At 39.9% G+C, this 14038-nt stretch overlaps 1 protein-coding gene across 1 annotated transcript in view; it reads right to left on the minus strand.

Moving 5' to 3' along the window:
• Positions 1 to 14038, minus strand: part of spon1b (spondin 1b) — a 342911-nt gene that overhangs the window by 37643 nt on the left and 291230 nt on the right. Inside the window, exon 9 of the mRNA XM_059652106.1 lies at positions 843 to 983. Coding sequence (XP_059508089.1) covers positions 843 to 983 — 141 coding nt within the window. The remainder of the gene's footprint in view (positions 1 to 842; positions 984 to 14038) is intronic.

Here is a 14038-nt window from a genome sequence, read left to right on the forward strand (position 1 = left end):
ACTGGCCTGAACTCATGGAGCTTTTTGAAAGGCCTCAAAGGAGAACGTGATCAGTCTTGGCATTTTGTCTGATGCAAAGATTCCACAAAAGCCTTTTTCTGTTATCGCAGTAATGAGTCTTAGGAGATGACGTGTCCTCAGTAAGATCTGCAGTTATTTCTCGACTTTAAGGAATTGGTAGGATTACTTTTTTATTTAACATCCTGCTAACCATTTATACTATTAAACACAGAAGGAGGCTGTACACATTTCTGTCCAGAGACTTCTGTCATGTGATCCCTTACAACACCACTGGTGTTGGCTGATTATTTACTTATCTGAATATTGACTCTTTAATCCAAATGTCACCCCCTTTTGCCTTTGGATGGAGAGAGGCTTTGGGGACCTCCAATAGTAGAAGAACTATGGACTGTTCATGATTAAAAGGGGGACTGACAGGGGAAAAATGTAACAGGCATCACTGGCAGAACTTTGAAAGAAGCACAGGCATAAATATACTAATGACCTTAACCACCTCATAGATGGTTGATGACTTGTGTTACCTATTTAATGAATATAATGATCATTCCATACATTTCCTTCAAAAAAGCTTGAGGCGGTGGGTGAATGGGGAACATCAGAATGTCAAGACCATGTAGACCTAATAGAAATTTTTTTTAATTACATATAAAAGCAAGGGAGTTTTCTAATAAAGTCATCACAAATAGGAGTTAAAGATCTGCAGGTTACAATTCCTTCAATTCCTGAGAATTTTACGCTGCAATCTGTTTATGACATAATCCCAGTAACAGTTTATTGTGGTCAGCGGTTTGTTTCTGAATGGTCTGAGAAATCAATGTTACCTTTCTTGCAATTCTTTCAATCACAACTCTGGCCACAGGAACAATTGGACCCCCTTCAGGATCATAGAAGGGGCTTTTTGGATGATCCAAGCTAGTTAGTGGTCTAATTCTTTCTTGAGGCTCTGTCCGTTGGTTTGGGGCCTGAAGAAACAGTAAGTGTTACATAACGTTTGTAAACAAATTCATGTGGTAACTGGATTTGAGTCAAAGTAAAGAAAAATCTTAAACAACTACTTGCATTTTTATTGCAGCTATTGCTCAGTGTGTGAAAGTCATACCTCTGAGTCATGAAGTTGTGGGATCAAATCTCAAACCACAGACTTCAGCACGAAACTCCAGGTTGACACTCAATGCAGTACAGCCTGTCTGCCCTGGTAGGCACGAAAGATCCATAGCACAATTTCAAAGAATTGGAAAGGAACTCCCCCTGGCGTCCTAACCAAGTCCCATTCACTCTTCACTCTACACACACTAAATCACAATGGCTCATGGTCACTTTAAAATTTAAAATTTCAGGATCATTGTTTTCAAATGCTTAAAGGCTACATCACTCCTATTCTGAATAACAAATCCCAAAATGGCAACATCACTCCACTCTCGGTAAACTCTTTTAGCTACCAACTGCCAGGATCTCTGCACCAATGAGATTCTGGCCTCTTACATTTTAATCACTTCTCTTTTACACCCCTCCCTTTGGCTGGTGGAGATCAAAACTCTAAGGTTCCATCCTTAAACCTCATTACCTATGTACTTCACTGTTAATCCCTCTCTCTTTACTCAAGCCTTTGATCATCTCACTGAACATTCAGTCAACAGGATCATTGCCTTTGCTTGCAAATGATCCAACAACAATGCCTTGGGCTAATTTGCTACACTGAATGTGCTTTGCAAATACAAGTTGTTATTGCTCAGTTCCACACAAATAGGAAATTAGCTTTACTTGAAGCCTTGAGAATTGAAGGCAGAATTTGGAAACTCATAAGAAAATGACTGCAGGGATGAAACGCAATGATTTGACTAGGAATTATGCCAAACTATGAGGTGCTAAATGATGTCTCAGGAAATGACGCTGGGACATCAATGACTTGTAATTATATAGCTCCTTTGGTGTTGGAAAAAACATTACCAGGTATTTTACAGAGATATAAATTAGACAGAAAGGGACAGATGGATGAAAACATGAGATTTTAGGAGGGCTGACTAAGAGTTTGGTCAAAATACTATGTTTTAAGGAGTCTCTGACAGGAGGAGAAAGGAGGTGATGTTTGGAAAGGCTTTCCAGGATATATAACCTACACAGTTGCCGACCTTGTTACCGGTAGTGATGAGAAGGAAGTGGGCATTGTATAAGAGGCCAGAGGTGGAATAACAGAGAGTTCTTGGAGAGTTGTAGACTTGGAGCAAACTATCAAGATAGCGAAGGTGAGGCCATGAAGGTGTGAGTTTAAAATATAGTAGTCAGGAGTCCAAGAGACTTGAATGTCAGTGAGTGATAGTTGTGAGGTATTTGATGTGGCCAGAGGTGGAACCTAGAATTTTGGGTGAACTGACGATTATGGAAGATGGAAAAACTCAGCCTAGTCATGAGGCTTTTTGAATGGTGAACACAAAAGCAGAAATCTGAAATAAGAACTGGAAAGGCTGGAAACATTCAGCAGGTCAAACAGCATTCATGGAGAAAGAGAGGCAGGATTAACAGTTTGGGTCAATGATCTGTTGTTAGAAGTGGTAAAAGCTCTAAAGTTAAAGCAGCATAGAAGCAAGTCAGGAGGCCTTGAAAGAGGGAGGACAGGACAGAATAAGCATAAGGTCGGTGCTAGGAGGAAATTAAAGCAGGGGAACTTATGATGCTATTAGAATGGATGAGTCTAGAGGTGGCGTATCTTTAGGTGAGAAACAACAATGATTTGTAATTTACATATTGCTTTGGAAACTATACAAAGATATCAAATTTGTGGGTAAAATGAAGCCTCGAAGGGCTAATGAAAGGGAGCAAGAGATTTTAAATTGAGTTCCTTAAAGTATCTGAGGATAGTATTTGCTCATTGAGACATAGCCTAGACCTGGGCATCAGTGACTGGAAATCTGCAAGACAATTTATAACACACAATGAAGACAGCTTCAATCATGCAGTCTTGGTTTGCCAGTACCATGCTAAATCACAACCAAATATGACCAAAGACGAAATTTTCAGGTACCAGAGAATGGGAAAGGTAAACACACAACCAGTGTGCAGTTTGAACAATAGACTAACTGAATGCAAATTAAAGAATTAAAATATAAGAACTTCGAGACAGGACTGCATAGTAATGTGCTTATGTTAGCTGCTTTGAAGCTATTGAAAAAAGCTGAAAGTATCATCTGCCTCATCACTTAACAAGCTATCCCATTGTTATGAACCTCAGTTCTGTAATTGAATGTCATTTCCTGAAAGTTTTCCGTAAAAATACAGTTTAATAATTCAGAATTTATTACCCCAATTATGACTTCAATACAGTATGCAATGCAGAATATTAAACCACATCTGAATTGTGATAAAATCCGGAAAGAGCACATAAAACTTTACAGCTGATGACAATTAAACTGCACATGTTTAACTTCCAACAATAATTTTCCGAGTCTCTTGAATTTGATCCAAGCATTTCTGGAAATCTCATGGTAATCTGCTTTGCACACACTTCTAATCTCTTAATGCTGGATTCTGCACTTATCACCGGATTCCAGCATGTTCTTCAACAATGGAAGTTGAAGGCAACCAGAACAGCCTGCTATTTGTTGCGGAAATGATCTGTGATAACCACACACCTTCCCCCAAACTCTTTGCAACAAAACACATAGTTACCATTGCAAGTTTAAAATTTAAATGTTTTCGGATTGTTTCTTACGTATCAAGAAACAAATGCGGTCTAGTCATAAATTCAGGTAAAACCTCTTTACCTAGAGATTGGTGAGATGTAGACCTCACTGCCATGAAAAAGAATAAAATAAATAGGATTAATAATTGGCCATTCAGCCTTTCAATCCTGTTCTACCATTCAGTAAGATCACAGCTGAACTTATACCTCAGTGTCTGCTGTGTCATACCTCTTCATTCCTTAAGTATACAAAAGTCTATTGAAATCTTAAGGACAGTGAAACTACTGCTTTCTGGGGAAGAGATTTCTAAAAGTTCAGAATACTCTGAATGAATAAAACATCTCCTCATTTTAGACCTTTACTCTGATACCATGACTATTTGTTCTAGCCTTTGCAGCCAGATGCAAGAAACGTGCTCTTTTACCCTAATGTCATTCAGTGGCAGCATACTATGTGGGCCTGCAGCTCTTGGCTTCTGCATACTGAAATCCGTGATAAAAATGTATGACAATTGAGAACTTGGAAAGTTTTAATGAGATTGGACAAAGCCAACAAGTGTTAATGAAAGGCAAACCAAACTAAACAAATCTACTGGTGTTTTTGAGGATGTAACCAGTAGACCAGATAATGGAGAACCAATGAATGTGACATATTTGGGTTTTTAGAAGACTTTTGATAAGGTACCATACAGGACATTAATGGGCAAAATTAAAGCACATGAGTATGAAGAAATATATTAATATGGATTGAGAATTAGTCGACAGATGTGAAATAGAAGGAATAAATGTGTCTCTCCTACATGGTAGGCAGGGACTAGTGGGGTATCATTAATATCAGTGCTTGGGCCCCATCTATTCATAATATATCCAAATGATCAGGATGATAGGATGAAACACAGTTTTTCCATGATTGCTGATGACACAAAACTGGGCAGAATGGTGAGTTGCATGGAGGATGCAAGGAGACTTCAAAGTGATTTAGACAGTTGACTAAATGGGCAAGCCCAGGGCAGAACACAGTACACAATGTGTCCAAATATAAAGTTATATATCAGAACCGAAGAAACAGAAAGGCATGTAATATTCAAATAGTGATACATTCGGATATGTGGATGTACAAAGTTATCTAGCTGTCCTTTGTACATGAGTCAATGAAAGTAGACAGGCAGGCAAATTATTTTGCTACAGTTCAATAACCCATTTCAAAGGATGGACATTAATCTTACAAGAAATCCTTGGACAACGGTTTATTCACAGGCAAGTAGAACTGTATATCTCTGTTAAATTCCAAAGTCACCAGTTATTTGAATGCTTCAGGCCTCTAGAAACATTCACTTATTTCCTACAGACTGCGATATTTTTCTCAGAGCATTCAACACTTTGATAACTTGATAGAAAGCTAGAGAGAGCAAAACACAACAGCAGTCCCCAGAGGTTTTCAGAAATCACTCTGCTGCCAAAATCCAGTCAGGACTATTTTTTCTTCTTTTTTCCAATCAACACTCACCGAGGATTGGAAAATAGCCAATGTTTTCCCACTATTTAAGAAGGATAGCAGGGGTAATCCTGGAAATTATAGGCCTGTGAGTCTCACGTTGGTGGTAGGCAAATTATTAGAAAACATTTACAGGGACAAGATCTATATGCATTTAGAGGCAAATGAAATTATTAGTAATAGACAGGGTGTTTTTGTGTTGGGGAGGTCATGCCTTACTAACTTGATCGAGTTTTTTGATGAGAGGACAAAAGATGATTGATGAGGGGAAAGCGGCTGACATTGTTTACATGGACTTAAGCAAAGCCTTTTACCAGGTCCCTTATAGCAGACTGGTGCAAAACGTGAAGTCACAAGGTATCAGGGATGAGCTGGTAAAATGCATACAGAGCTGGCTTAGTCATAGGAGACAGAGAGTAGTGTTGGAAGGATGTTTTTCAAATGGAGGACTGTGACTAATGGTTTTCCACAGGGATCAGTAATGGCACCTCTGCTGTTCATGGTCTACATAAATGATTTGGAGGAAAATATAGCTAGTCTCATTAGTAAGTTTGCAGACAATACAAAGATTGGTGGAGTTGCAGATGCTGAGGAGAATTGTCAGAGGATACAGCAGAATACGGATCAGTTGGAGAAATGGGCAGAAAATGGCAGATTAATCCAAACAAATGTGAGGTTGGTGATGCATTTTGGAATGTCAAATACAGCTGGAAGTTATACAGTGAGTGGCAGAGCCCTTATGAGTTTTGATATGCAGACAGATCATGTGTGTTCAGCTCCACAGATTACTGAAGGTAGTGAAAAAGGACTATGGCATGCTTGCATTCATTGGAAGGGACATTGAGTAGAAGGATAGACAAATTATGCTGTAGCTTTACAGAACTTTAGTTAGGTCACACTTGGAATAGTGCATGCAGTTCTGGTCACCACACTACCAGAAGGATGTGGATGCTCTAGAGAAGGTAGTGAAAATGTTTACTTGGATGTTGCCTGTTGTAGGGGATTTTGGCTATGAAGAAAGGTTGGATAGACTGGGTTTGTTTTCACTGAATGCAGAGATTGAGGGGCGACTTAATAGAAGTTTATAAGATTGTGAATGACATGGATAGAGCAGCCATTATGAGCGTGGAGGGGTCAATTACTAGGGTACACAGGTTCATGATGCCAGCAGGGTTTGGGGGGGGTGGTGGGGAGTTTAAAAGAAATGTGTGAGGCATGTTTTTCACAAAAAAGGTGGAGTGCCTGCAATGCATTGCCAGAGGAGATGGTTGATGCAGACAAAATAGCAGCATTCAAAAGCACCTGGATGAATACAGGAACAGGAAGGAAATAAAGGGACATAGATCCTGTAAGTGAAGACAGTTTCAGTATGGAAGGGTAAAATGTATCAGCGCAGGCTTAAGGGCTGAAGGGCCTGTTCCTGTGTTGTGTTGTTTGATGTTCTTTGTGTTCTCTGTGATTAGCTGGTTAGCACCCATTCTCCGTTGATTAGTAAATTCAACAGCCAATCTAGAGCATAGCAGCAGCTCGGTGCCAACTCATCTAAAGTGTCCTTAGAGCAGTTTATAAATTGTACAATCTTCCAGGTCAGTTGCCAACAGCGACTGCTTTTCTTTGTTCTTTTTTCCTTTAAAACAAGCTGGTACTCAAAGTTCAACTCTTGACCTCCACACAGTTCCAAACTAAAAATAATGAGAAAAAAACAGAGATGTCTATAGTTTCCATATTTTCATAACAATGCTATGTAAGATTTCTCCAACAAAGATTTAATTCAGTTCATTATCAAAAATATATTGTAATGTTTCTTCCAAGCTTTAAATTGTGCTCAATAGCAATATTGTTTCTCTACATCACAAAGAGGGGTGTTCCTACCTTTTAAACTATCAAAATGATTTTCTGCCTTCTGGTGTGTTTTGCCACTTCTGGAATTAAGTCAATTCTTAATGAGAAAAATTATATTTTCCAATCTTTCATAGCCCAAAACACAACATACGTCCACTTGAACAATAAAAAAAACATATGCAGCTACCTGAAGAATAGCTTATTGGGTCATTTTCCATTAAAAACCCATTCTTTTAATTTAAAACTATGCCAGTCCTCTTTAATAAGCTGCAAATGGATCTTTCTTCCTTAATTCTGGTTTTTCAGTTGAGTATACTTATGTCCAACTTATTGGATTGTCTCTTTAATGTTCCCCATTGTGCATTCGTCGGTTTACCCGCCCAACATTAACCAAATCTCCCCTCATTTCTCTACAATTGTCTTAATGTTCAAGATTCTTGTTTGTGACTGGACTGTGTTATTTTCAGATTTAGTGAGTAATTAAATTACTAATTAACTGCCTCATTACACAATACTACATCTAAAATAGTTTTATTCCTAGTTAGCTTCACAACATATTGCTCCAGGAAACTGTCACAAAAGCATTCTACAAACCCATCTTCAGACCACTGTTACCAACTTGATTGGTTTAGTCTATATAAAGGAAGGCAGTGGCATAGTGTTACAAATTAGCAATCCAAAAGCCCAGGCTAATGCTCTGAAGACACGAGTTTAAATCCTGCTTTGGTACCTCATGGAAATTGAATTTATTTAATCAATTGAGAATTACGATCTAGTCTCAGTAATGGTAACTAGATAACCATTGCTGATTGTTCTAAATATTTATTTAGTTCATAAATAGCTTTAGGGAGGAAAACGTGCTAAATATACCAGGTCTAGCCTAAACATGACTCCAGATCCATAACAATATGGCAGACTCTTAAGTGATCTCTAGAAGGGCAATTTGAGATGAGCAACTACAGTTTGGTGCCCTTTAAACCACTCCCACTGGTGTCTTCTGATCATTCATATTCCTAAGCACTACCTATTGAAATTTTAATTCTTGATTTTCTGTTTTAAAATAATTCCTCACAATTCTTCTTATAGTATCTTTTATTATCAAGGCTACCACTCCACACTGCATTTTACCAGTCTTTTTGAAATATTGCATACACAAGAATATATTTTTCTCAATCTTGCTCAATTTGCAACTGTACTTTCCAAAAGGGACCAGGAGGTCAAAACATTAAACAGCATGAGCTTTATTGTGGAGGTATTTACTGTGCAGGCAGCAAGCCTTGGTTCAAACAAAAAAGTGATTTCTAGAGGTGAGACTAACAGTCCTTGATCTCGAGGTTGCATCTGACAGAAGATGACATCAAGGAGACCTAGTAAAACTGGAATCAATGAGTATTAGGGCACACTCTCCTTTGATTGGAGTTATACCTGACACATAGGAAGATGATTGTAGATGTTGGAGATCAGTCATATCAGCTCCAGGAAATCTCTGTAAGATTTCCTTAGATAATGTCTAGGCCCAGCATTCTTCACCTGCTTCATCAATGACCTTCCTTCCATCATAAGGTGAGAAGTGGAGACGCTTGCTCATGATTGCACAATGTTCAACACCATTTGCAAATCCTCAGACATTGGAACTGTCCATATTCAAATGCAAAAGGAAGTGGACAGTATCCAGGATTGAGATGATAATTGGCAGGTAACATTCACACCAGTCAAATGCCAGGAAATGACCATCTCCTCCAATAAGAGGTAATCTAACCACTGCCCCTTGACATTCAATGGTGTTACCATCATAGAATTCTCCACTAACAACATCCTGGTGTTATCATTGATCAAAAATTCAACTAGACTCACCATATAAATACAGTAGCTACAACAGCAAGTCATTAAAGGTCACCACCTAATTCACCAAAGCCTGTCTACCATCTAGAAGGTATAAGACAGGAGTGAAATGGAATATACCCACTTGCATGAATGAGTGTAGCTCCAACAACACTCAAGACGCTTGGCACCATCCAGGACAAAGCAGCTTATTTGATGTGGCACCACACTTCCACTCCCTCTACCATTGACACTCAGATGATTTACAAGATGCACTGCAAATTTCACCGAAGGTCCTTCGCACTAAAATCAAAGTTTCTCTAAAAGCTCAGCAGGTCTGGCAGCATCTGTGAAGGAAAAGCAGAGTTAATGTTTTGGGTCTGCTGACCCTTCCCCAGAACCTTTCTTTGTTCTGAGGAAGGGTCACCGGACCCAAAGCATTAACTCTGTTTTTCCGATCTGCTGAGATTTTCCAGCAATTTTGCTTTTGTTCCTGATTTACAGCATCTGCAGTTCTTTTGGTTTTTATCTTTAGACAGCAGTTTAAAAACCTTGCCCATCCAGAAGGACAAGCACAGCAGATCGATGGGAACATCATCACCTGTAAGATTCCCTCCATTCCACTCACCATCCTGGTTTGGAAATATACCATCGTTCTTTCACGGTCACTGAGTAAAAATCCCAGAATTCCCTCCCTCAGGGCATTGTGGATCAACCTATAGCACAGACACTGCAGTGGTTCAGGAAGGCAGCTCACCACCATCTTCTCAAAGGTAACTACAGATGGGCAATAAATTCTGGCCAGCCAGAAATGCCCACATCCCATGTGTGAATAAATTTTTAAAATGCACGATAGTAATCATATGTCTATAATGGTAATTAGATTTCAACTACGTGTTTCTGTTTGTTCCATTAGTTCATCGATCATCTTGTAGATGACCAGACAAAGTGACTTATTTTGTTTTTAAATCATTATTCCCCACAAGGGCCTTATTTTCTGATGTATTAATATGATTAAATTCTCTTTCCTTTCCTCTTCCACTCATTTCCTTCTTCTGTTAGTTTAAACCCTTTTCCTCAACTCCAACTGTATTAGCTGATACACTTCTATATTTGTATGCTTTTCTTTTTACATTATACTCTGGTTATCATTAAATGTAATGCTAAATGCCCCACTTGCACCCATTCCATTGTTAGCACTCATTCCGTGTCTATTTGGACTTTGGCATCATTCTATATAATTCCATGGAACATTCTGCTGGAAATCTGATGTAGGAAAATATTAAATTGTACTCTGACCCCATCTCACTGTATCCAACTTATATTGCTACGTCAGTGTGCATTCTTTTAATTTGTTTTATTGCAATGTGGCATTTGACTAGTGTGAATGTTACCGGCCAATTATCACCTCAGTCCTGGATACCATCCAGATCCTGAGATAATGGGGACTGCAGATGCTGGAGATTCCAAGATAATAAAATGTGAGGCTGGATGAACACAGCAGGCCAAGCAGCATGTCAGGAGCACAAAAGCTGACGTTTCGGGCCTAGACCCTTCATCAGAGAGGGGGATGGGGGGAGGGAACTGGAATAAATAGGGAGAGAGGGGGAGGCGGACCGAAGATGGAGAGTAAAGAAGATAGGTGGAGAGAGTGTAGGTGGGGAGGTAGGGAGGGGATAGGTCAGTCCAGGGAAGACAGACAGGTCAAGGAGGTGGGATGAGGTTAGTAGGTAGCGGGGGGTGCGGCTTGGGGTGGGAGGAAGGGATGGGTGAGAGGAAGAACCGGTTAGGGAGGCAGAGACCGGTTGGACTGGTTTTGGGATGCAGTGGGTGGGGGGGAAGAGCTGGGCTGGTTGTGTGGTGCAGTGGGGGGAGGGGACGAACTGGGCTGGTTGAGGGATGCAGTAGGGGAAGGGGAGATTTTGAAACTGGTGAAGTCCACATTGATACCATATGGCTGCAGGGTTCCCAGGCGGAATATGAGTTGCTGTTCCTGCAACCTTCGGGTGGCATCATTGTGGCAGTGCAGGAGGCTGTATTTGAATATGGACTGCTCCAATGTCTGAGGATTTGCAAATGGTGTTGAACTTCAGATATCCACAGCACAAGGAAAATCAGTTAGGATTGTGATGAATTCAGTAACCACTGCACTCACCTGCACATTCACATACACTCCCCACACCAATACCCACATATTTATACACCAATTCACACACACATCCACTCCATACACATGGCCAAACACATAAACACTCATATCCCATAAATATATAAACATTAACACTACTCCCCACTGCCACACACACACACACACACACACACACACACACACACACACACATTAAACACACACACACACACATTAAGACTTGTTAATATCGAAATGATTGGATAGTTCAAAGTCTATTCAGACATCAGCAGTCAAAATAATGGGCCTCACATTTATTATAAATCTGTACCTTAAAATGATTGTAGTTGGGTGACCTGAAAGGTCTTGACTCTAATATGGTAGCAACTTCTTCACTTGCCCCTCCCTCCAATTTGATTTGTATGGCACTAACCTGGACAAGATTATTTCTTTATGTACAATCTTGAGTAGTAAGGCCAGGGCTTTTCGCTGGGTGTCTAGGATTGGGCTGTTTTCTGCTGATGTCCCCTTCCCATTATCAACCTATGAACTCATTAGGGCTGATTTAGGAACAGGCCTATAATCCTCTCCTAATAAAAGCAAAATCTGTGGATGCTGGAATTCTGAAATAAAAAGAAAATGCTACAGAACTCAGCAGGTCCCACTGAGATAAAAATACAGAGTTAACCCCTGTTACTCTCCTATTTGACATACCATTAAAATTAGATGAGAGTTAATCTATAGCTGGCTACCTTTACCAAACAAAAACCTACTGACTTCAGGCTTGAAAGCTTTATTTGTATCCAAGCATCTATAGCTTTCCAAATGGCAGAGTTCCAAATTTCCATTTTCTTTTGTGTGATAAAACCATCCTGACATCATCCCTGAATGGGCAGGTCTAATTTTGAGGCTATATACACTCTGCTCTGGAAGCCCCACGAAGAGGCATTCTAGTCCATCCAATCTCTCTATCATTTTCAGTAGCTCAATTAGATAATCCCTTAATCTGTTAACATTGAACACATATAACCCAATCGTATAAAAACTGTAAGTGAAATTTTTTAGTGTTTAGTTTAGGTACTGCATCTGTGCCAAGGCCAATAAATCCTACCTGAGTGCAGTGATCAAGATGGATTCTGACAAACCTCTGTACAACTAAACCAGAACACCCCCACTCCACTAACCCTTTGTATTCCAGCATTCTTGAGACAAAGGCCAACAGTCCACTTTTTAATCACTAGTTCCCAGTCCCTTAACTTGTGTGCAGGGATACCCAGAAACACTGTGTCTTCACAGTTCCTAGCTTCTTACCAAAGCAAGAATAAAGTTAATCCCCTATTAAAGGGTAATAAAATGTGAGGCTGGATGAACACAGCAGGCCAAGCAGCATCTCAGGAGCACAAAAGCTGACGTTTCGGGCCTAGACCCTTCATTATCTCTGATACTATTTCCCCCCCTATTAAAGGGTGTTTGAATATTAAATTACCATTTCAGTACCATTCAATAAATTAGGAATATTCCCTGAACAGTAGTGCCACCGTTTACACTGTAGCACACTCAGCATATTTGATCTGTTTCATAAACAAGCAGCTGTTTCCCTGCCAGTTTGCCAAGTCTCCTATTTGCCAACCTTCTGCTCACCATCTCTGCTGCCCAACTATCTTGCTCAATCGCTCTTACCCTGGCACTCCAGCCCACCTCCTCTCCCCAACTGTTCCACTGGATGTGTTTCCAGACCCTCATCCAGTGGAACAGTTTCTCTTTACCTACTTTAGCAAAACCTGTCACCACTCTAAATGCCTCAAATAAATCCCTTCTTAACATTTTCACCTCGAATGAGAAACTCTGCAAAGAGTAAACTCTAGCTTCTTTACTCTTTTCCCTTCACTCAAATCCTACAATTTTGGTTCATTTCTTTTGTACGCCATCAATACAGGAGCTTGATTTTTGTTCCTAAACAGCAATGTCCAGAAATGGATGCAACAAACAAGCCAAATCTCCATATAAAAGTTTAGCCAGATTGCCGAGTGCAAAATTTAGATGAGAAAGGAGAATGCAACTAAATGTGCTGTTGCTTCAAAGAGCCATCAAACAAATGGTGGTCTCCTCCATAGAAATTTCATATCATAAGAGTCCTTAGAGATAGAAAGATGGTGTTCAGCCAATGAAGTCTGAACTGACCCTCCAAAGAACATCCCAACCAGACCCTTCCCATCCCCATTACCCCACATTTACTTAGGCTAACCCACACTGCCTGTACATACCTGGACACTACGACCAATTTAGCATGGCCAATCCATCTAACCTGCACATCCCGCGGACTGTGGGAGGAAACCCACTCAGGGAGAATGTGCAAACGCCACACAAACAGTCACTCAAGGCTGGAATCCCACCTGGGTCGCTGGCACTGTGAGGCATCATTGAGCCACCTTGCCACCTCCTTCTTCAGGTAAGTGCTGCCTGCATTATCTGCTGATTTAGGCAAGTTCTCAAGGGATCAGTAGCATTTAAGAGCGGGAGAAAATTAGTGAAATCATTCATTAAAAAAATTAAGTAAATTAGATTCAGTGTTGAAAGATGAGGTTCATTTTCACAGGAGGTAGCTCAAAGAGTTCATGTTGGCTCCTGCTGGCAATATCATGAACCACATGGTAAAGAGTAAGAGAAATGACTTTCCTAGGACAATAATGAATCCAGTCCAGTTCAGCCACATTTTCCTGAATATTTGTCAACCATGTGCAGCATGATATCACAATAAAACTTTAATGTAAGCAGAGATTAAAACACAACAATGACTGTGTTTTGATGTTCTCCAGTTGTTTCTTGACTGTTTGGATTTAACCTTTGCAATTACTATAACATGAAACTTTGGCAGGATTGCACTAAGTGCATTCAGTTCTGGCAACCACAGGACCAATATAATCTTGTAAAAGAAAGGGGTACAGTACAATTTCATCAGAGTAATATTGTGGTAAAGAGGGTGAAACTGTGCAGGAAGGGCTGGTATTCTCTTGAGAATTGATGTTTAAGAAGTTATCCAATTGAGGCATTTAGA

Source organism: Stegostoma tigrinum, chromosome 17, assembly GCF_030684315.1.
Source record: "Stegostoma tigrinum isolate sSteTig4 chromosome 17, sSteTig4.hap1, whole genome shotgun sequence".
Taxonomy (NCBI): Eukaryota; Metazoa; Chordata; class Chondrichthyes; order Orectolobiformes; family Stegostomatidae; genus Stegostoma; species Stegostoma tigrinum.